Below are 15,169 nucleotides of genomic sequence, written 5' to 3'. Positions count from 1 at the left end.
GTACTCTCTTCTATCCATTGTGAATAAAATAACGGGCAACTGGGCATTTTTTTTACATGACCCTAAATATGATGATGATGATGATGATGATAATTGCTTAATTCATTCAGGAACACTTATGTGGATGCACCTGCTTTAAAAATTCTTTGTATCCCTCATTTACTCAAGTGTTTTCCTTTATTTTGGCAGGTACCATTACACTTCTGTGGGAACCGTAAAAAGTCAATCAATCACTGAAGGGTGCTTGTGTGGAGAAAGTGTCAGCTTTCTTTAAATCATTGAAGGGAATTAAATTGCAGGCTTTTACCTTTTCAAATCAGATTGTATTGGTCATCTACACATATTTAGTACTTGTTATTGCGGGTGTACCAAAATGCTTGTGTTCCTAGCTCCAACAATTCACAGCAATACACATCTAAATGTAAAATAATAGAATTATGAAATGTATAAATATTAAGACGTGCAATGTTGTAGTGGCATTGACTAACATACTGCTTTACTCATTTCATATGAACATACTGTATGTAAATATATTCGTAGTGGCTAGTGGTCAATTTATTAAAGTGACCACTGTCTATAAGGCAGCAGCCTCTAAGGTGTGGGATTGAGATGGTAGCTGGCTAGGGATGGCTATTTAACAGTCTGAGATGGAAGCTGTTTTTCAGTCTCTTGGTCCCAGCTTTGATGCACCTGTACTGACCTCGCCTTCTGGATGATGGTGAACATCCCGTGGCTCAGGTGGTTGATGTCCTTGATGATCTTTTTGGCCTTCCTGTGACATCGGGTGCATTGGGCAGACCGCACCACCCTCTGGAGAACCCTGCGATTGTGGGTGGTGCAGTTGCCGTACCAGGCGGTGATGCAGCCTGACCGGATGCTCTCAATTGTGCATCTGTAAAAGTTTGTTAGGGTCTTAAGGGACAAGACAAATTTCTTCAGCCTCCTGAGGTTGAAGAGGCACTGTTGCGCCTCCTTCCCCACACTGTCTGTGTGGGTGGACCATTTCAGATCGTCAGTGATGTGTACCCCGAGGAACTTGAAGCTTTCCAACTTCTACACTGCCGTCCTGTCAATGTGGGTAGGGGAGTGCTCCCTATGCTTTTTCCTGAAGTCCACGATCAGCTCCTTTTGTTTTGTTGATGTTGAGGGAGAGGTTATTTTCCTGGCACCTCTCCACCAGGGCCCTCACCTCCACCTGTAGTCTGTCTCGTCATTGTTGGTAATCCGGCATACTACTGTTGTGTCGTCTGCAAACTTGATGATTGAGTTGGAGGCGTGTGTGGCCACGCAGTCAAGGGTGAACAGGGAGTATAGGAGGGGAGTGAGCACGCACCCTTGTGGGGCCCCTGTGTTGAGGATCAGTGAAGTGGAGGTGTTTTTTCCTACCTTCACCACCTAGTTCAGTTACCTTTGCTTTCTTGGGTACAGGAACAATGGTGGATATCTTGAAGCAAGTGGGGACAGCAGACTGGGATAGGGAGAAATTGAGCCAGCTCACATGCTCTGAGGATGCAGCTCGGGATGCCGTCTGGGCCAGCAGCCTTGTGAGGGTTAACGCTTAAATGTCTTACTCCTTTCGGCCACAGAGTATGAGAGCCCACAGTCCTCGGGAGCTTTCCGTGTCAATGGCGAAGGTGTCCGTGACGTGGCTGGTTTTCCCTTTTGTAATCCGTGATTGTCTGTAGACCCTGCCACATACGTCTTCTGTCTGAGCGGTTGAATTGCAACGCCACTTATCAACTCTTGTTCAGCCATTAATCGGTTTGGTCTCTTTGTGTTCTGGTCAGGTGGTGTGCCAGTTTGAGGCTCTCCATGGAGAGGACCTTTATGAGTACGGAGGCCTGGAGTTCCCTCAGATCAACTACAGCAAGTTCAACACACGGCCCTATCGCTACTTCTACGGCTGTGGCTTCAGGCACCTGGTGGGAGACTCAATCCTCAAGATTGACCTGGAGGGAAAGAAAGTCGAGGTGAGTTTTGTAACAATATTCTTGAGCAGTGTGCAATGTTCCCTCCCTTGTGGGGTACTGAGCAAATTTCAGGTCTGCTGAGCGTGAACTTGAACTTTGTGAAAAGTCTTCTACCGTGTGTTTACTGTGAACACAGGCTGTACCCACAGTTTTAACAGTGGCCAAATAGGCTGCCTGTGGCTATTTGATCATACAATAGACCTACCAGTGTGGTCTGCCATCAAAATGATCAATGGAGAAAATACATCCCATAATATTTTAACATGGAAATAGCTATTCTATCATTCAGCCTACAGTAGCAGCCAATGTGTGGTGTACAATGTAGGCCTACATACCATGAGATTAAAAAAGACATGCAGGGCTTGACTTAACCTGTTTGTCCACTTGTCCTTCAGACAAGGAAGTGACTGAAAATGTTGTTGTGGTGTTTGATGCAATAAACCACTTTACATATTATAATATTCTCATACCATTAATAGAGATTGAGGCAAATTATGCTACCCTCTGCCTATTGGCTACTTAGGCTTGAATTAGCTGTCTCAAAATACAACACTGCCCAATTATTTGTTTATTTTCTGTGTATTTTACCCCCTTTTTCGATCGTCTCATTGCTGCAACTTCCCAACGGGCTTGTTACTCCTATGAACAGAAAGTTAAATATTCCTCTATATTAAAAAAGACCCAAGCCGCTAATAAGGGAAGGGAAAGGGTGATACTTAGTTGCAAAACTGAATTGCATTCAACTGAAATGTGTCTATTTGACCCGACCTCTGAATCAGTGAGGTGCGGGGCGTTGCCATAATTGACATTCACGTCATCGGCACCCGGGGAACAGTGGGTTAACTGCTTTGTCCAGGGCCAGAACGACAGATTTTGTACATTGTCAGCTAATAACAATAACACAAGCCTATAGATACTCATTCATTACTACTGAAGTGCCTGCTGAAGTGCTTTTAAAAGCAAATTTTATGGCTTATAAAAGTGTCGAATAGGAAAGTGTTGACTGTGCTGAGTAAGAACTTAAACATGAACTCACTCATAAAAACAGCACCTCATTGCTGTATTCTTTGAGTCGCTCTCTAGTCATGGTTTTAAACGTTCTGAAATCTCACAGTATCAACTTTGCTGTAGCTCTCTTTAATGCCTGCTACGTTACTGCCGACACAGTAATCTGATCCATCCGTTTGGCCAGCGGTAGGCGGGAAGGCAGCTTGTACCTTCAGACACCTGAAAACGGTTCATAATGACAACAGTTAGCCTACCCGGCATGCAGGACAGCTACAGCGGCTGCACCTACTGCCAACAGCCCTAGACAAAAAAAATAGGAACACAAGGATTTATCGTTGGGTTTTTAAAGAAATATTTGGGCATCGATTACGAATGCCTTGGAGACTCCTGCTCTAAAAATTTGAGTGAAGTTCAATCTCGCGCTTCTGTCTGCCACACAGAAGAAATATCAGCAGTCTTGGATACTGTGCGGCCTCCCTCGCCCGCAGCTTTAAGGGAATTGCTTATGTGTGCTTCTCTCTTGATGCTACTCTGTCACAGAGCGCTTAACTGTTATCATACACACATAGAGATTTGCTGTACCCAAGTCATGGCAAGGATAATCTCAGAACCCAGAACCAAATCTCACACGCAATTGTTAAATCTGTCACGAGAGACTAAGTCAAGGCAACTTGCCACTTAAACTATTATGTACAGTAACTTGAGTTGGTTACTGTACCCATTCACACAGTATAAGAAATAAACATATCTACTGACATGAAGAGACACTCCAATCTTCTCTACAGTCTATATCAGTGTTTCTTAACCCTTTGTCCCTGATATACAGTGCATTCAGAAAGTATTCAGACCCGTTCACTCTTTCCACATTTTGTTACTATGACAAAGCAAAAATAATTCCTTGGCTTGGTTTTTGCTCTGACATGCACTGTCAACTGTGAGAACTCATGTAGACAGTTTGCCTTTCTAAATCATGTCAATCAATTTAATTTACCACAATGGGACTCTAATGAAGTTGTAGAAACATCTCAAGAACTATCAATGGAAACAGGAGGCACCTGAGCTAAATTTCAAGTCTCATAGCAAAGGGTCTGAATACTTATGTAAGTAAGGTATTTCTATAAACCTGTTTTCGCTTTGTCATTATGGAGTATTGTATGTATAATGTTCAATCAATTTTAGAACAAGGCTGTAACGTAACAAAATGTGGAAAAATTCAAAGGGTCTGAATACTTTCCTAATGCACTGTATATGTGCACTCAACTCAAGCACTAGTGTTCATTTAGGTGGCAATCTATAGAGTTAAACCATAGCCCTTTTTTGCGCCCACAAGGACCGATAAGCTAAGAGACATCTGACCTATATATGGAGTTCAGTTGAGATGGTTCACTTGAGAACTGAACATTAGGTCAGAGAGAACATATCGAAATCATTGGCTGAGCCTAATTACAGAACAAAGAAAGTTAAGTATATTGAAGTGTTAGAAAAGTAATTAAATTGCGCTAGTTTCTCATAATTCACGAAAAGAATGCATTAGTGATTCTTATTTCCTGCAAATTTCTGACAAAGTAACACCTGTTTCTGTGCACCTATGTGTTGTTCTTTAGCCAGCTAACTATGGAGCCAATTTCAAAATAAAAAAATAACATGTTTATTGTAATTCCACTGTAAGCAAAAGTAAAGTAACGCATGAGAAACACTTTTCAAGCAACTTCGATACCGTTACAACACAAAGTGACTTTTCCGTAGCAGGTTAGGAGAACTTACAAAGCAGGTATGGAGAATTAACGTAGCAGGATAATTAGGTTAGGGTTAGTGAAAATGCGCTCCTAACCTGCAACGAAAGTCCCTTCCGGTCATAAATACACTACATGACATAAAGAGATCGATCTAGATACCTGCTTGTTGAACATCTCATTCCAAAACCGTGGACATTAATACAGAGTTGATCCCGCACTTTGCTGCTACAAGTCTCTCTCTTCTGTGAAGGCTTTCCACATTGCTGCGGGGACTTCCATTCAGCCACAAGAGCCTTAGTGAAGTCGGGCACGGATGTTGGGCAAAGAGGTGTGGCTCGCAGTCGGAGTTCCAATTAATTCCAAAGGTGTTCGATGGGGTTGAGGTCAGGGCTCTGTGCAGGCCAGTCAAGTTCTTCCACACCGATCTCGGGAAGAAAAAAAATAACTTTGTGCATGGGGGCATTGTCATGCTTTCTACAAGGGTATTCCCTAAACTATTTCCACAAAGTTGGAAGCACCTAGAATGAATTTCATTCATAATATCACTTTTTGTCCGATATAACGCTGACCAGATAGCGTTTGGATATGTATACCAAACGCGCTAACAAAAGAAGGTATTTGGACATAAATAACGGACATTTTCGAACAAAACAAACATTTATTGTGGACCTGGGATTCCTGGAGTGCTTTCTGATGTAGATCATCAAAGGTAAGGGAATATTTATGTAATTTCTTGTTTTTGACGCCATCTTTGTGGCTGTGTTGTTCTTACTTTTGAGCGCCGTCTCAGATTATTGCATGCGTTTCTTTTACCGTAAAGTTTTTTTTAAATCTGACACCGGTTGCATTAAGGAGAGGTATAACTTGTATTTTCATCAACATGACTATTTCTGTAAATTGATGTGGCTCTGCAAAATCACCGGATGTTTTGGAACTACTGAACAAAATATGCCAATGTAAACTCAGATTTTTCATATAAATATGAACTTTATCAAACAAAACTTGCATGTATTGTGTAACATGAAGTCCTATGAGTGTCATCTGATGAAGATAATTCAAGGTTAGTGATTATTTTTATCTTTATTTCTGTTTTTTGTGAATGCTATATTTTGCTGGAAAATGACTGTGCTTATAGTGGTTTGGTGGAGACCTAACAGTCTTTTGTAGTGCTTTCGCTGAAAAGCCTATTTGAAATCGGACACTTTGGGATTAACAACAAGGATATCTTTAAAATGATATAAAACACGTATGTTTTAGGAATTGTAATTATGAGATTTCTGTGGTTTGAATTTGGCACCCTCTATTTTCACTGGTAGTTGTCATATCGATCCCGATATCGGGATTGCAGCCATAACAGGTTAACTGACTTGCCTAGTTAAATAAACATTTTAAAAATAGTAAAAAGCGTGAAGAGGGCCATGATGGGAAGCAAGAGTAATAATGTGTCGGAGTGGAAGGTGGTGACGGTATTTGAAACCACAGGGCCTCATTTACACCCTATCCATCTCAGTTGAGAAAGTGAGGTGAAGTCAAATTTGCCTGGTTCATTGGAAATGGAAGATTATTCATATTTTGAGTTAGCCAGGCTCTGCAAGGGAAGATTCTGCAAATGGGAAGAAGATTGAAAGCTTATGCTAGGTTGAGGGGAGTCATCACTGGGATCCCAATATCTATGTCCATAAACAATATTATAGAAAATGTATAGGGAGGCAGAGTGATTGAGGCCAAAATGTTGATCAGTAGGAAAGAGGGCCAAAGAAGTGAACGCTTATCAGTGCTGCTGAGGTTTGAGAAGGTTTTGCCTGGAAAAGTACAGACAGGATTCCTTAGTTTCAATGTCAGATAATTTTTCCCATCCCCATTGCAGTGTTATAAAATGCCAAAGAATGGGACATGTGAAGTGTAAAGAAATGAAAATATGTACCAATTGTGGAGGGGAACATGATTACGGTGAATGTGGGAGCAATGTGAAGGGTAAGATTTGTAATTGTGGGGAGAACAGTGCAGCATTTGGTGGATGCCATGTGCATAGAGAGGCTAGGAGATATAGAATCAGTCATGATGTATCGTATGCAGGGGCTGTAAAACCGATTAGTGGAACTACAGTAAGGAATGATGCAGCTTCCATGGCTGCTCCTGTACTAGGTGGACTTAATGTCGGGGATGGTGCTTCTGTTGGTCTTGGCATGGTTTTGAGACCTGTTTAGAAATCTTGTGCTAAAGAATGTGATGTGTCAAAGGATACTTTGATAGTGAATAAAGTTATCAACACGACTCTGGTTGTGTAATGCAGAAATGCCAGGTTGAAGGTTAGAGGGGTAAACAAACACACTGAGGATTCTTCCTGTCTTGGTGGACTGATGGTGGACTCACGACCCAGGGCTACCAGATCTCGGGATGCTCATGCTGTCAGGAAAGTACCTGAAAAACATTGTAGATATGTTTCTCCCAATCTCTTGCATTGCTAAACCTATGTGCATTTCAAGAAGTACAGTTATCTGGCGGATGCAAAAATGTGGCATGTACAGTTTATCAAAGGAACCTATTGTAACCTTACTAACTAAGAGTTGGACAACCTAGTAACATCTGTGAATGCTAGTACTCATATTGGTTATCGAATTATGAAGGGATGCCTACAACCTTTAGGCCATAGCGCCCAGTGGACAAGAGTTTCAGCCTCATGCATTGTGTAGATTCGGCAGGTATACCGTCAAGAATGGCTTCTATGATTCAGTAGTTTCACAGTACATTAATGAGAGAAATAAATGAGTGATGGCTGATATTTAATTTACCTCATGTACTTTAATCAAGTTATTAGAATCTACATACTGGATAGTACTAACTTGCTCCTCAATCACATTTAGGGTCTGGGGAGAACAAAGGGTCAAACATTGACATGGCTTGATGCATGTTTTCAGGCTGTGGCTGTGGCAGGGGAAGCTTTATATCTGGCAAGAGTGTCCTTAATCAATGGTACAGAAATATTATTTGTTCATCATATTGATAATCTTACAAGCTGATTATCAAATTGACACTCCGGGACAAAGCAACTCCAGACCAGAAATTATTGGATAGATGTATACGAAACATCTTGGCTTTTCAGAAGCAAGATTTGCTTATAGCGATGTTGCTTTCCAGTTGCCATATTGCTCTCTGGGGCAAAGGTCAAATTTGCAATTTAACACTTATTTATTTATAAAAAAAAAAATTGGTACATTTGCAGGATCGGATGCTTCCAACATATTTTACAAGCTTCTACACAGCCCTGAGAAGGACGGCTTGCTGGACCTTGTAACAGCGTTCATCGGTTCAAAAATGGTTGGTATAACCACCCCTGATTTTTATTTAGAATTTCCAATGATGTCAAGCAAAGAGGCACTGAGATTGAAGGTAGGCCTTGAATTACATCCACAGGTAAACCTCCAATTGACTAAAATTAGGTCAATTAGCCTATCAAAAGCTTCTAAAGCCATGACATAATTTTCTGGAATTTTCCAAGCTTTTAAAGGCACAGTCAACTTTTGACCCACTGGAATTGTGATTCAGTGAGTGAAATAATCTAAACAGTTAGAAAAATGACTTGTGTCATGCACAAAGTAGATGTCCTAACCGGCTTGCCAAAACTATAGTTTGTTAACAAAAAACTAGTTTTAATGGCTCTAACCTAAGTGTATGTAAACTTCCGACTTCAACTGTATGTCTACAGGCTGTGCGGTTTAGACCAGGTAATTCCATGGCCTGTATTCAGAAATGTCTTCGAGTAGGAGTGTAGATCTAGAATCAGTTTTGCCTTTCATATCATAATGGATAAGATTATATGGGACCCCTATGCTTTCTGGCTTATTGAGATCAGAGGACCATGTGTGCATAACATTTAAGACTGACCAACATTAATTCAACCTCAGGACAGTGTTTAGCCTCTCGGAAAATGAATAGACTTGTACAAAGAACATTTATTTTACTAGTGTCATTATATAACTCACTTAACTCACCTGCCTTGGTCCTGGACCTCACATTTCAAACTACACTCTGTGGAGACCCCCCACCATCTTTATTGCTACCTTCATGATTGCTTTGAATTCCTCATAGGTATCCATATGTACTGCAGGATATGTGATGTTATTAGTACACTATATATACAAACGTGGACACCCCTTCAAATAAGTGGATTTGGCCATTGCAGCCACACCCGTTCCTGACAGGTGTGTAAAATCGAGCACACAGCCATGCAATCTCCTTAGACAAACATTGGAAGTAGAATGGCCTTACTGAAGAGCTCAGTGACTTTCAACGAGGCACCGTCATAGGATTCCACCTTTCCAACAAGTCAGATCTTCAAATTTCTGCACTGCTAGAGCCTGTGATTATCGTTACATGTCATCAACTTTGAACACAGACCAAAGAGCCCAATTCCCACCTACCCCAGGATACTATTTTCTCTGATTGTGGTTCGGAAAGTTAGGACTATTGAGATGAATCAAATGCGTGTCATGTACTTGTTATTCTCTGAAAATAGGCAACTCTTTTTCTTGCACTTTACAAAGATTTTTGGTGTTTTTCCATATTTTCCTTTTTAAGTCCTCACCAGTCTGCATCTCTGCTCTCTCTGTCTCAAGGTGTGGTACCAGAAGGGTTTGTTCCCCTCAGAGCCTGTGTTCGTCCCCTCGCCAGACGCCGTGGAGGAGGACGATGGGGTCATCCTGTCCGTGGTGGTCACGCCCACTGAGGTAAAGGTCATGGGTCGTTATATCGCACTATATCGCATATAGCTAAATTATCAAAAAATGATCTTAGTGTTAGGCTTTCACAAGGCAATTCAGAGAAGCAGATTGTAATTTTGGTGCGCATAAATAGAGAAGGGAGTCATGAGTGCACAGTTGCCAGAGAGGAAGGAAACCGCTCAAGGAATAGTGACTTTAAAACAGTTAGAGTTTAATGGCTGTGATAGGAAGAAACTGAGGATGAATCAACATTGTTACTCCAGAATACAAACCAAAATGACAGTGAAAAGAAAGAAGCCTGTACAGAGTACAGTTATTTCAAAACATTCAACCTGTTTGCAATAGGAAACTAAACTAAAACTGCAAAACATGTGGCAAAGAAATTAACTCTGTCCTGAATACAAAGTGCTATGTTTGGGGCAAATCCAACACAACACATTACTGAGTACCACTCTTCATATTTTCAATCACGGTTGTGGCTGCATCATCTTATGGGTATGCTTGTCATCGGCAAGGACAAGGTAGTTTCAGGATAAAAAGAAATGGAATAGATGGTAGTGGGCAGTAATATATTTGACGGGATGACTAGTCATTCGGCTTTGTCCGCTGTCTTCCAACTCCAGGTGTCAGAGAGCACATAAATTAGGGCGGAGCATACAAGAGCCAAGCTAAGACACAATCCTAGAGGAAAACCTGCTTCAGTCTGCTTTCCAACAGACACTGGGAGACACATTCACCTTTCAGCAGGACCATAGCCTAAAACACAATGCCAAATATGCAGTGGCGTTGCTTACCAAGACGACATTAAATGTTCCTGAGTGGCCTAGTTATAGTTTTGACTTAAATCGGCATGAAATAATGTACAATCCAGGTGTGCGGAGCTCTTAGAGACCTGCCCGTAAAGACTCACACCTGTAATCGATGCCTAAGGTGATTCTAACAAGTATTTACTCAGGGGTGTGAATGTAGATTCGATATATCCGTATTTAATTTAAAACATTTGCAAACATTTTAAAAAAAAAACTTGGTCGTTATGGGGTGTTGAGCGTAGATGGGGTGATGAATCAATTTAATGTTGAATTCAGCCGGTAACACAACAAAATGTGGAATAAGTCAATAGGTATGAATACTTTCTGAATTTATTTTATATCCTCTATAAATACGAAATTAAATACAAAACTCTTGTTTAGTTTACCTTAGACACATGTTTAAGTTGTACCTATTTTTGGCAGTGGATAAGAATGCAAAAGTGTTCATGCTGAAGCACCGCAAGCACAAAAATAAATATGAGGGATGAATGAATTGAACTTTGTCTCAAAGTAAATCTAAAACTGCACTGTTCAAACTATGCGTTAACATGCAGTTCTTAATGTCAGCACTAAATGTCAGCATCAGCAACTCTATTGAGTAGATTCACCACAGGGCTTTACAACAGTCAAAGGTCATTTAAAAAACACGTAATGGCAACCTTGCCATGAGAGCTTGTTATGGCAACCTTGCAATGAGAGCTTGTTATGACAAGAGCAGGCTAACTGTTTATTACCAAAATGTTTTGGTAACACTTACTTGACACTTATCATACATAACACGTCATAACCATGTCATAATTAAGTGAAAATGCCCATTATATTTTTTTACATTTATTTAATTGAACTTTTAGTTAACTAGGCAAGTCGGTTAAGAACAAATTCTTATTTACAATGACGGCCTACCCCGGGCAAACCCTAACCCGGACGACGCTTGGCCAATTGTGTGCCGCCCTATGGGACTCCCAATTACAGCTGGTTGTGATGTCAAGAAGTCTAGTACTTAGAGTTGGCCCACTAAGCAAAAGGTTGCTGGATCGAATCCCCGAGCTGACAAAGTACAAATCTGTCGTTCTGCCCCTGAGCAAGGCAGTTAATTAACCCACTGTTCACTGGGCGCCAAAGAGTTGGATGACGATTAAGGCAGCCCCCCCCACACCTCTCTGATTCAGAGGGGTTGGGTTAAATGCGGAAGACACATTTCAGTTGAAGGCATTCAGTTGTACAACTGACTAGGTGCGCCCCAACCAACTTGACCTGATACATTCTGGAATCAGGCCAGAATCTGTAGTGATGCCTCTGGCACTGAGGTTCAGTGCCTTAGACCGCTTAGCCACATGGGAGCCCCCTCAGAAGCCAGTGTTTGGAGGATATATTTGCACGGGTGTTAAGGCCGAGACGAAGTTGAGGCCAATATATCTTCAAGGGAGTTATCAGTTTATACAAGGAGTTACCAACATATTCAAATAATGATTGACATATTTTCATTAACTGTTATTTTGATTAAGTTATTCATACTATTTCATCCTTCCACAAGATATAGTCTCGACACAAATCTAGGGTTGCTACCCAAGCCGGCTGGTTGCTCGTTTTATCTGTTCGGGAGCCAGTGACGTGACCCAGTCGTTCAGTCTTTTTGTTTTTGTTTTGTTTCTCTGGATGGCGACCCAGTCCATACTGGATGGCGACCCAGTCCATACTGGATAGCAACATTCTTATCCCTTGCATGTTAGCTAGCCAACTACGGCTAACTTGTCAAGTCAAACAGTGCAGCCAGAATAATAACAGTAGCTGCATTTGCATTTGTTTCTCGTGGCATTTATTTGGATACATCCATAACAATGATCTAATGAGGCATGATTTAACCTGGAAGAGAATTTGCTATCTCATCAGGACACTGTTCTTCAGAGGAACTAACCAAAAACACAGCTAGCACAATCACTTCAAACGGCAGTTGGAAAGACTGCAAACTAGCTGCACTTCGTTTTGTTTGACCTTTTTTCAATTTACGTTTCTTTGAAAATTATAACACCAAATCATGATTTCGACTGACTGAGAAACGCTGTCTGTCTTGTCCTGACACGATACACGCAGGACAGCTGGAGATTGAATTTGAAAATTGAAGCAATATTTCAAATGTCGGAGAGACGGACAGCAAGGTTTATACAAATATCCACTGTTGAAAACTACATGTTAGTCTAAAATAAATTTAAGTTAATGTCCAGATAGTTTTTATAGTAGAGATCAAGTTTATACCTTGCCTGGCTGGGTTGATGAGTCAGAGGATTGCACAATAAGATTACTGAGAAAATAGGAATTTTGACATCATAGATTTAGCAGGTGGTAACTTGTGGAATAGACACCGGCTTGAATGAGGTTTTAATCAATCAACATTCAGGATTAGAACCACCCGTTGTATAATAGGTAGGTATAACAAGTTGTCAGTTATGACATATCATAATATGGTCATAACACTGTCATGACACATATTTAGATCTTTTGTGACATATATTGCATTATCTTATGGCTGGTTATGACACACACAAGTGTTAAAACCCACACAACGAACCACACAAGGCAAAACATTCCACTACACCATAGCCTATAACATTTTCTGAAATTGACCATATTTAATTACCATTGTAATTGCGTACAAATTGATGTCAGACATGCACCTACCCCAATGCTCTGTTGCGGATGACTGTGATGAAAGCAAGAGCAGATTTCAGGATCAGGACAAGAAACACTCTTTTTGACTCATGACTGACATAAGGGCATGTATGTGATAGGCCTATCTGGCTTACATGATTATGATGGTCAATATGCTTGTTGACAGTGTCATAAGTGCATTTTCTTAGTCCAAGTAAAGTGACACAGGATGGTCATAATGCTTCATGACAGTGTTATTTAAAAAATATGATGGAAAAAAACTAAACTTCTTGGCAGGGAAAAACCACATTTGAATAAGATTGTCAATCCACATTTATGTAGGTGTCATATCAACCATAAAATAATGAAATGTATGTCACAACAGGTGTAAATATATTGGTCATGACAGTGTTATGACCATGTTATGAAAGGTTGTCAGCTTTTATGACATATTATGACATGATTATGACCTTTTTTATGACGCTGGGTGTTAAGTAAAGTGTTACCATTTTCTTACTAAATCATAAGGTAAATTACAGTTGAAGTCGGAAGTTTACAAACACTTAGGTTGGCATAATTAATAACCTCTTGGTTCCCTTCAGCGGGATCATTTTCGTCGTCGTCCGGTGAATTGCAGAGCGCCAAATTAAATTACTAAAAATATTTAGTTTTCATGAAATCACAAGTGCAATACACCAAAACACAGCTTAACTTGTCGTTAATTCACTCGTCGTGTCACATTTCAAAAAGGATTTACGGTGAAAGCAAACCATGCGATTATGTGAGGACGGCTCTCAGCAGAAAAAACATTACATACAGCTAGCAGCAAAATAGATTGGTCAGAAAAGCAATAAAATTAATCCCTTACCTTTGATCTTCGTACAGTATGTTTGCACTCACGAGACTCCCAGTTACACAAATGTTCGATAAAGATTATTTTTATATCCAAAAACCTCCATTTGGTTGGCGCGTTTTTGTTTTGTATTCCACAGGCTCGTGCAGGTCACGACGGGCAGACAAATTCCAAATAGTATCCGTAAAGTTCGTAGAAACATGTCAAAAGTTTTTTTTAATCAATCCTCAGGTTGTTTTTACAATAAATAATCGATAATATTTCAACCGGACGGTAGCCTTTTCAATAGGAGAGTGAGAGAAAAGGTCTTGCTCCAGGCACTCGCGCATGCACAAACCTGAGGACACCTAGCTATCCACTGACGCGATTTGATCAATCTCGCACATTTTTCTAAATAAAAGCCTGAAACTATGTCTAAAGACTGTTCACACCATGTGGAAGCCACAGGGAAAGGAATCTGGTTGATGTCCCTTTAAATGTAGGATAGGCATGCAATGGAAAAGAGGTTTCAGAATAGCAGCACTTCCTGGTTGGATTTTCCTCAGGTTTTCGCCTGAAATATCAGTTCTGTTATACTCAGACAATATCTTGACAGTTTTGGAAACTTTAGAGTTTTCTATCCTAATCTACCAATTATCTGCATATTCTAGATTCTGGGCCTGAGAAAAAGGCTGTTTACTTTGGGAACGTTATTTTCCCAAAAATAAAAATAGTGCCCCCTGGTTTTAAGTCGTTTAGGACATCTACTTTGTGCATAAGTTATTTTTCCAGCAATTGTTCAAAGACAGATTATTTCACTTTCACTAAACAGCTTGGAAAATTCCAGAAAATCACGTCATGGCTTTAGAAGCTTCTGATGGACTCATTGACATAATTTGAGTCAATTGGGGGCGTACCTGTGGATGTATTTCAAGGCCTACCTTCAAACTCAGTGCCTATTTGCTTGACATCATGGGAAAATCTAAAGAAATCAGTAAAGACCTCAGAAGAGAAATTGTAGACCTCCACAAGACTGGTTCATCTGTGGGAGCAATTTCCAAACGCCTGAAGGTACCATGTTTACCTATACAAACAATAGTACGCAATTATAAACACCATGGGACAGCGCAGCCATCACACCGCTCAGGAAGGATACGCATTCTGTCTCCTATCGATGAAAGTACTTTGGTACTAAAAGTGCAAATCAATCCCAGAACAATGACAAAGGACCCTGTGAAGATGCTGGAGGAAATGGGTGCAAATGTACCTATATTCACAGTAAAACATGTACTATATCAACATAACCTGAAAGGCCGCTCAGCAAGGAAGAAGCCACTGCTCCAAAACTGCCATAAAATAAGCCAGACTACGGTTTGCAAATGCACATGGGGACGAAGATCATACTTTTTGGACAAATGTCCTCTGATCTGATGAAACAAAAATGGAA

The 15,169-nt window shown here is 40.5% G+C and overlaps 1 protein-coding gene across 1 annotated transcript in view; it reads left to right on the top strand.

Moving 5' to 3' along the window:
- The window catches only part of LOC139419634 (carotenoid-cleaving dioxygenase, mitochondrial-like), a 61,097-nt gene that overhangs the window by 44,238 nt on the left and 1,690 nt on the right, over positions 1–15,169 (top strand). The window contains exons 10-11 of the mRNA XM_071169617.1: positions 1,788–1,970; positions 9,331–9,441. Of these exons, the coding sequence (XP_071025718.1) occupies positions 1,788–1,970; positions 9,331–9,441 (294 nt within the window). The remainder of the gene's footprint in view (positions 1–1,787; positions 1,971–9,330; positions 9,442–15,169) is intronic.

Source organism: Oncorhynchus clarkii, chromosome 10, assembly GCF_045791955.1.
Source record: "Oncorhynchus clarkii lewisi isolate Uvic-CL-2024 chromosome 10, UVic_Ocla_1.0, whole genome shotgun sequence".
NCBI classification, from domain to species: domain Eukaryota; kingdom Metazoa; phylum Chordata; class Actinopteri; order Salmoniformes; family Salmonidae; genus Oncorhynchus; species Oncorhynchus clarkii.
The sequence above is the reverse complement of the archived record's forward strand: the minus strand, read 5'-3'. Positions and strand labels throughout refer to the sequence as shown.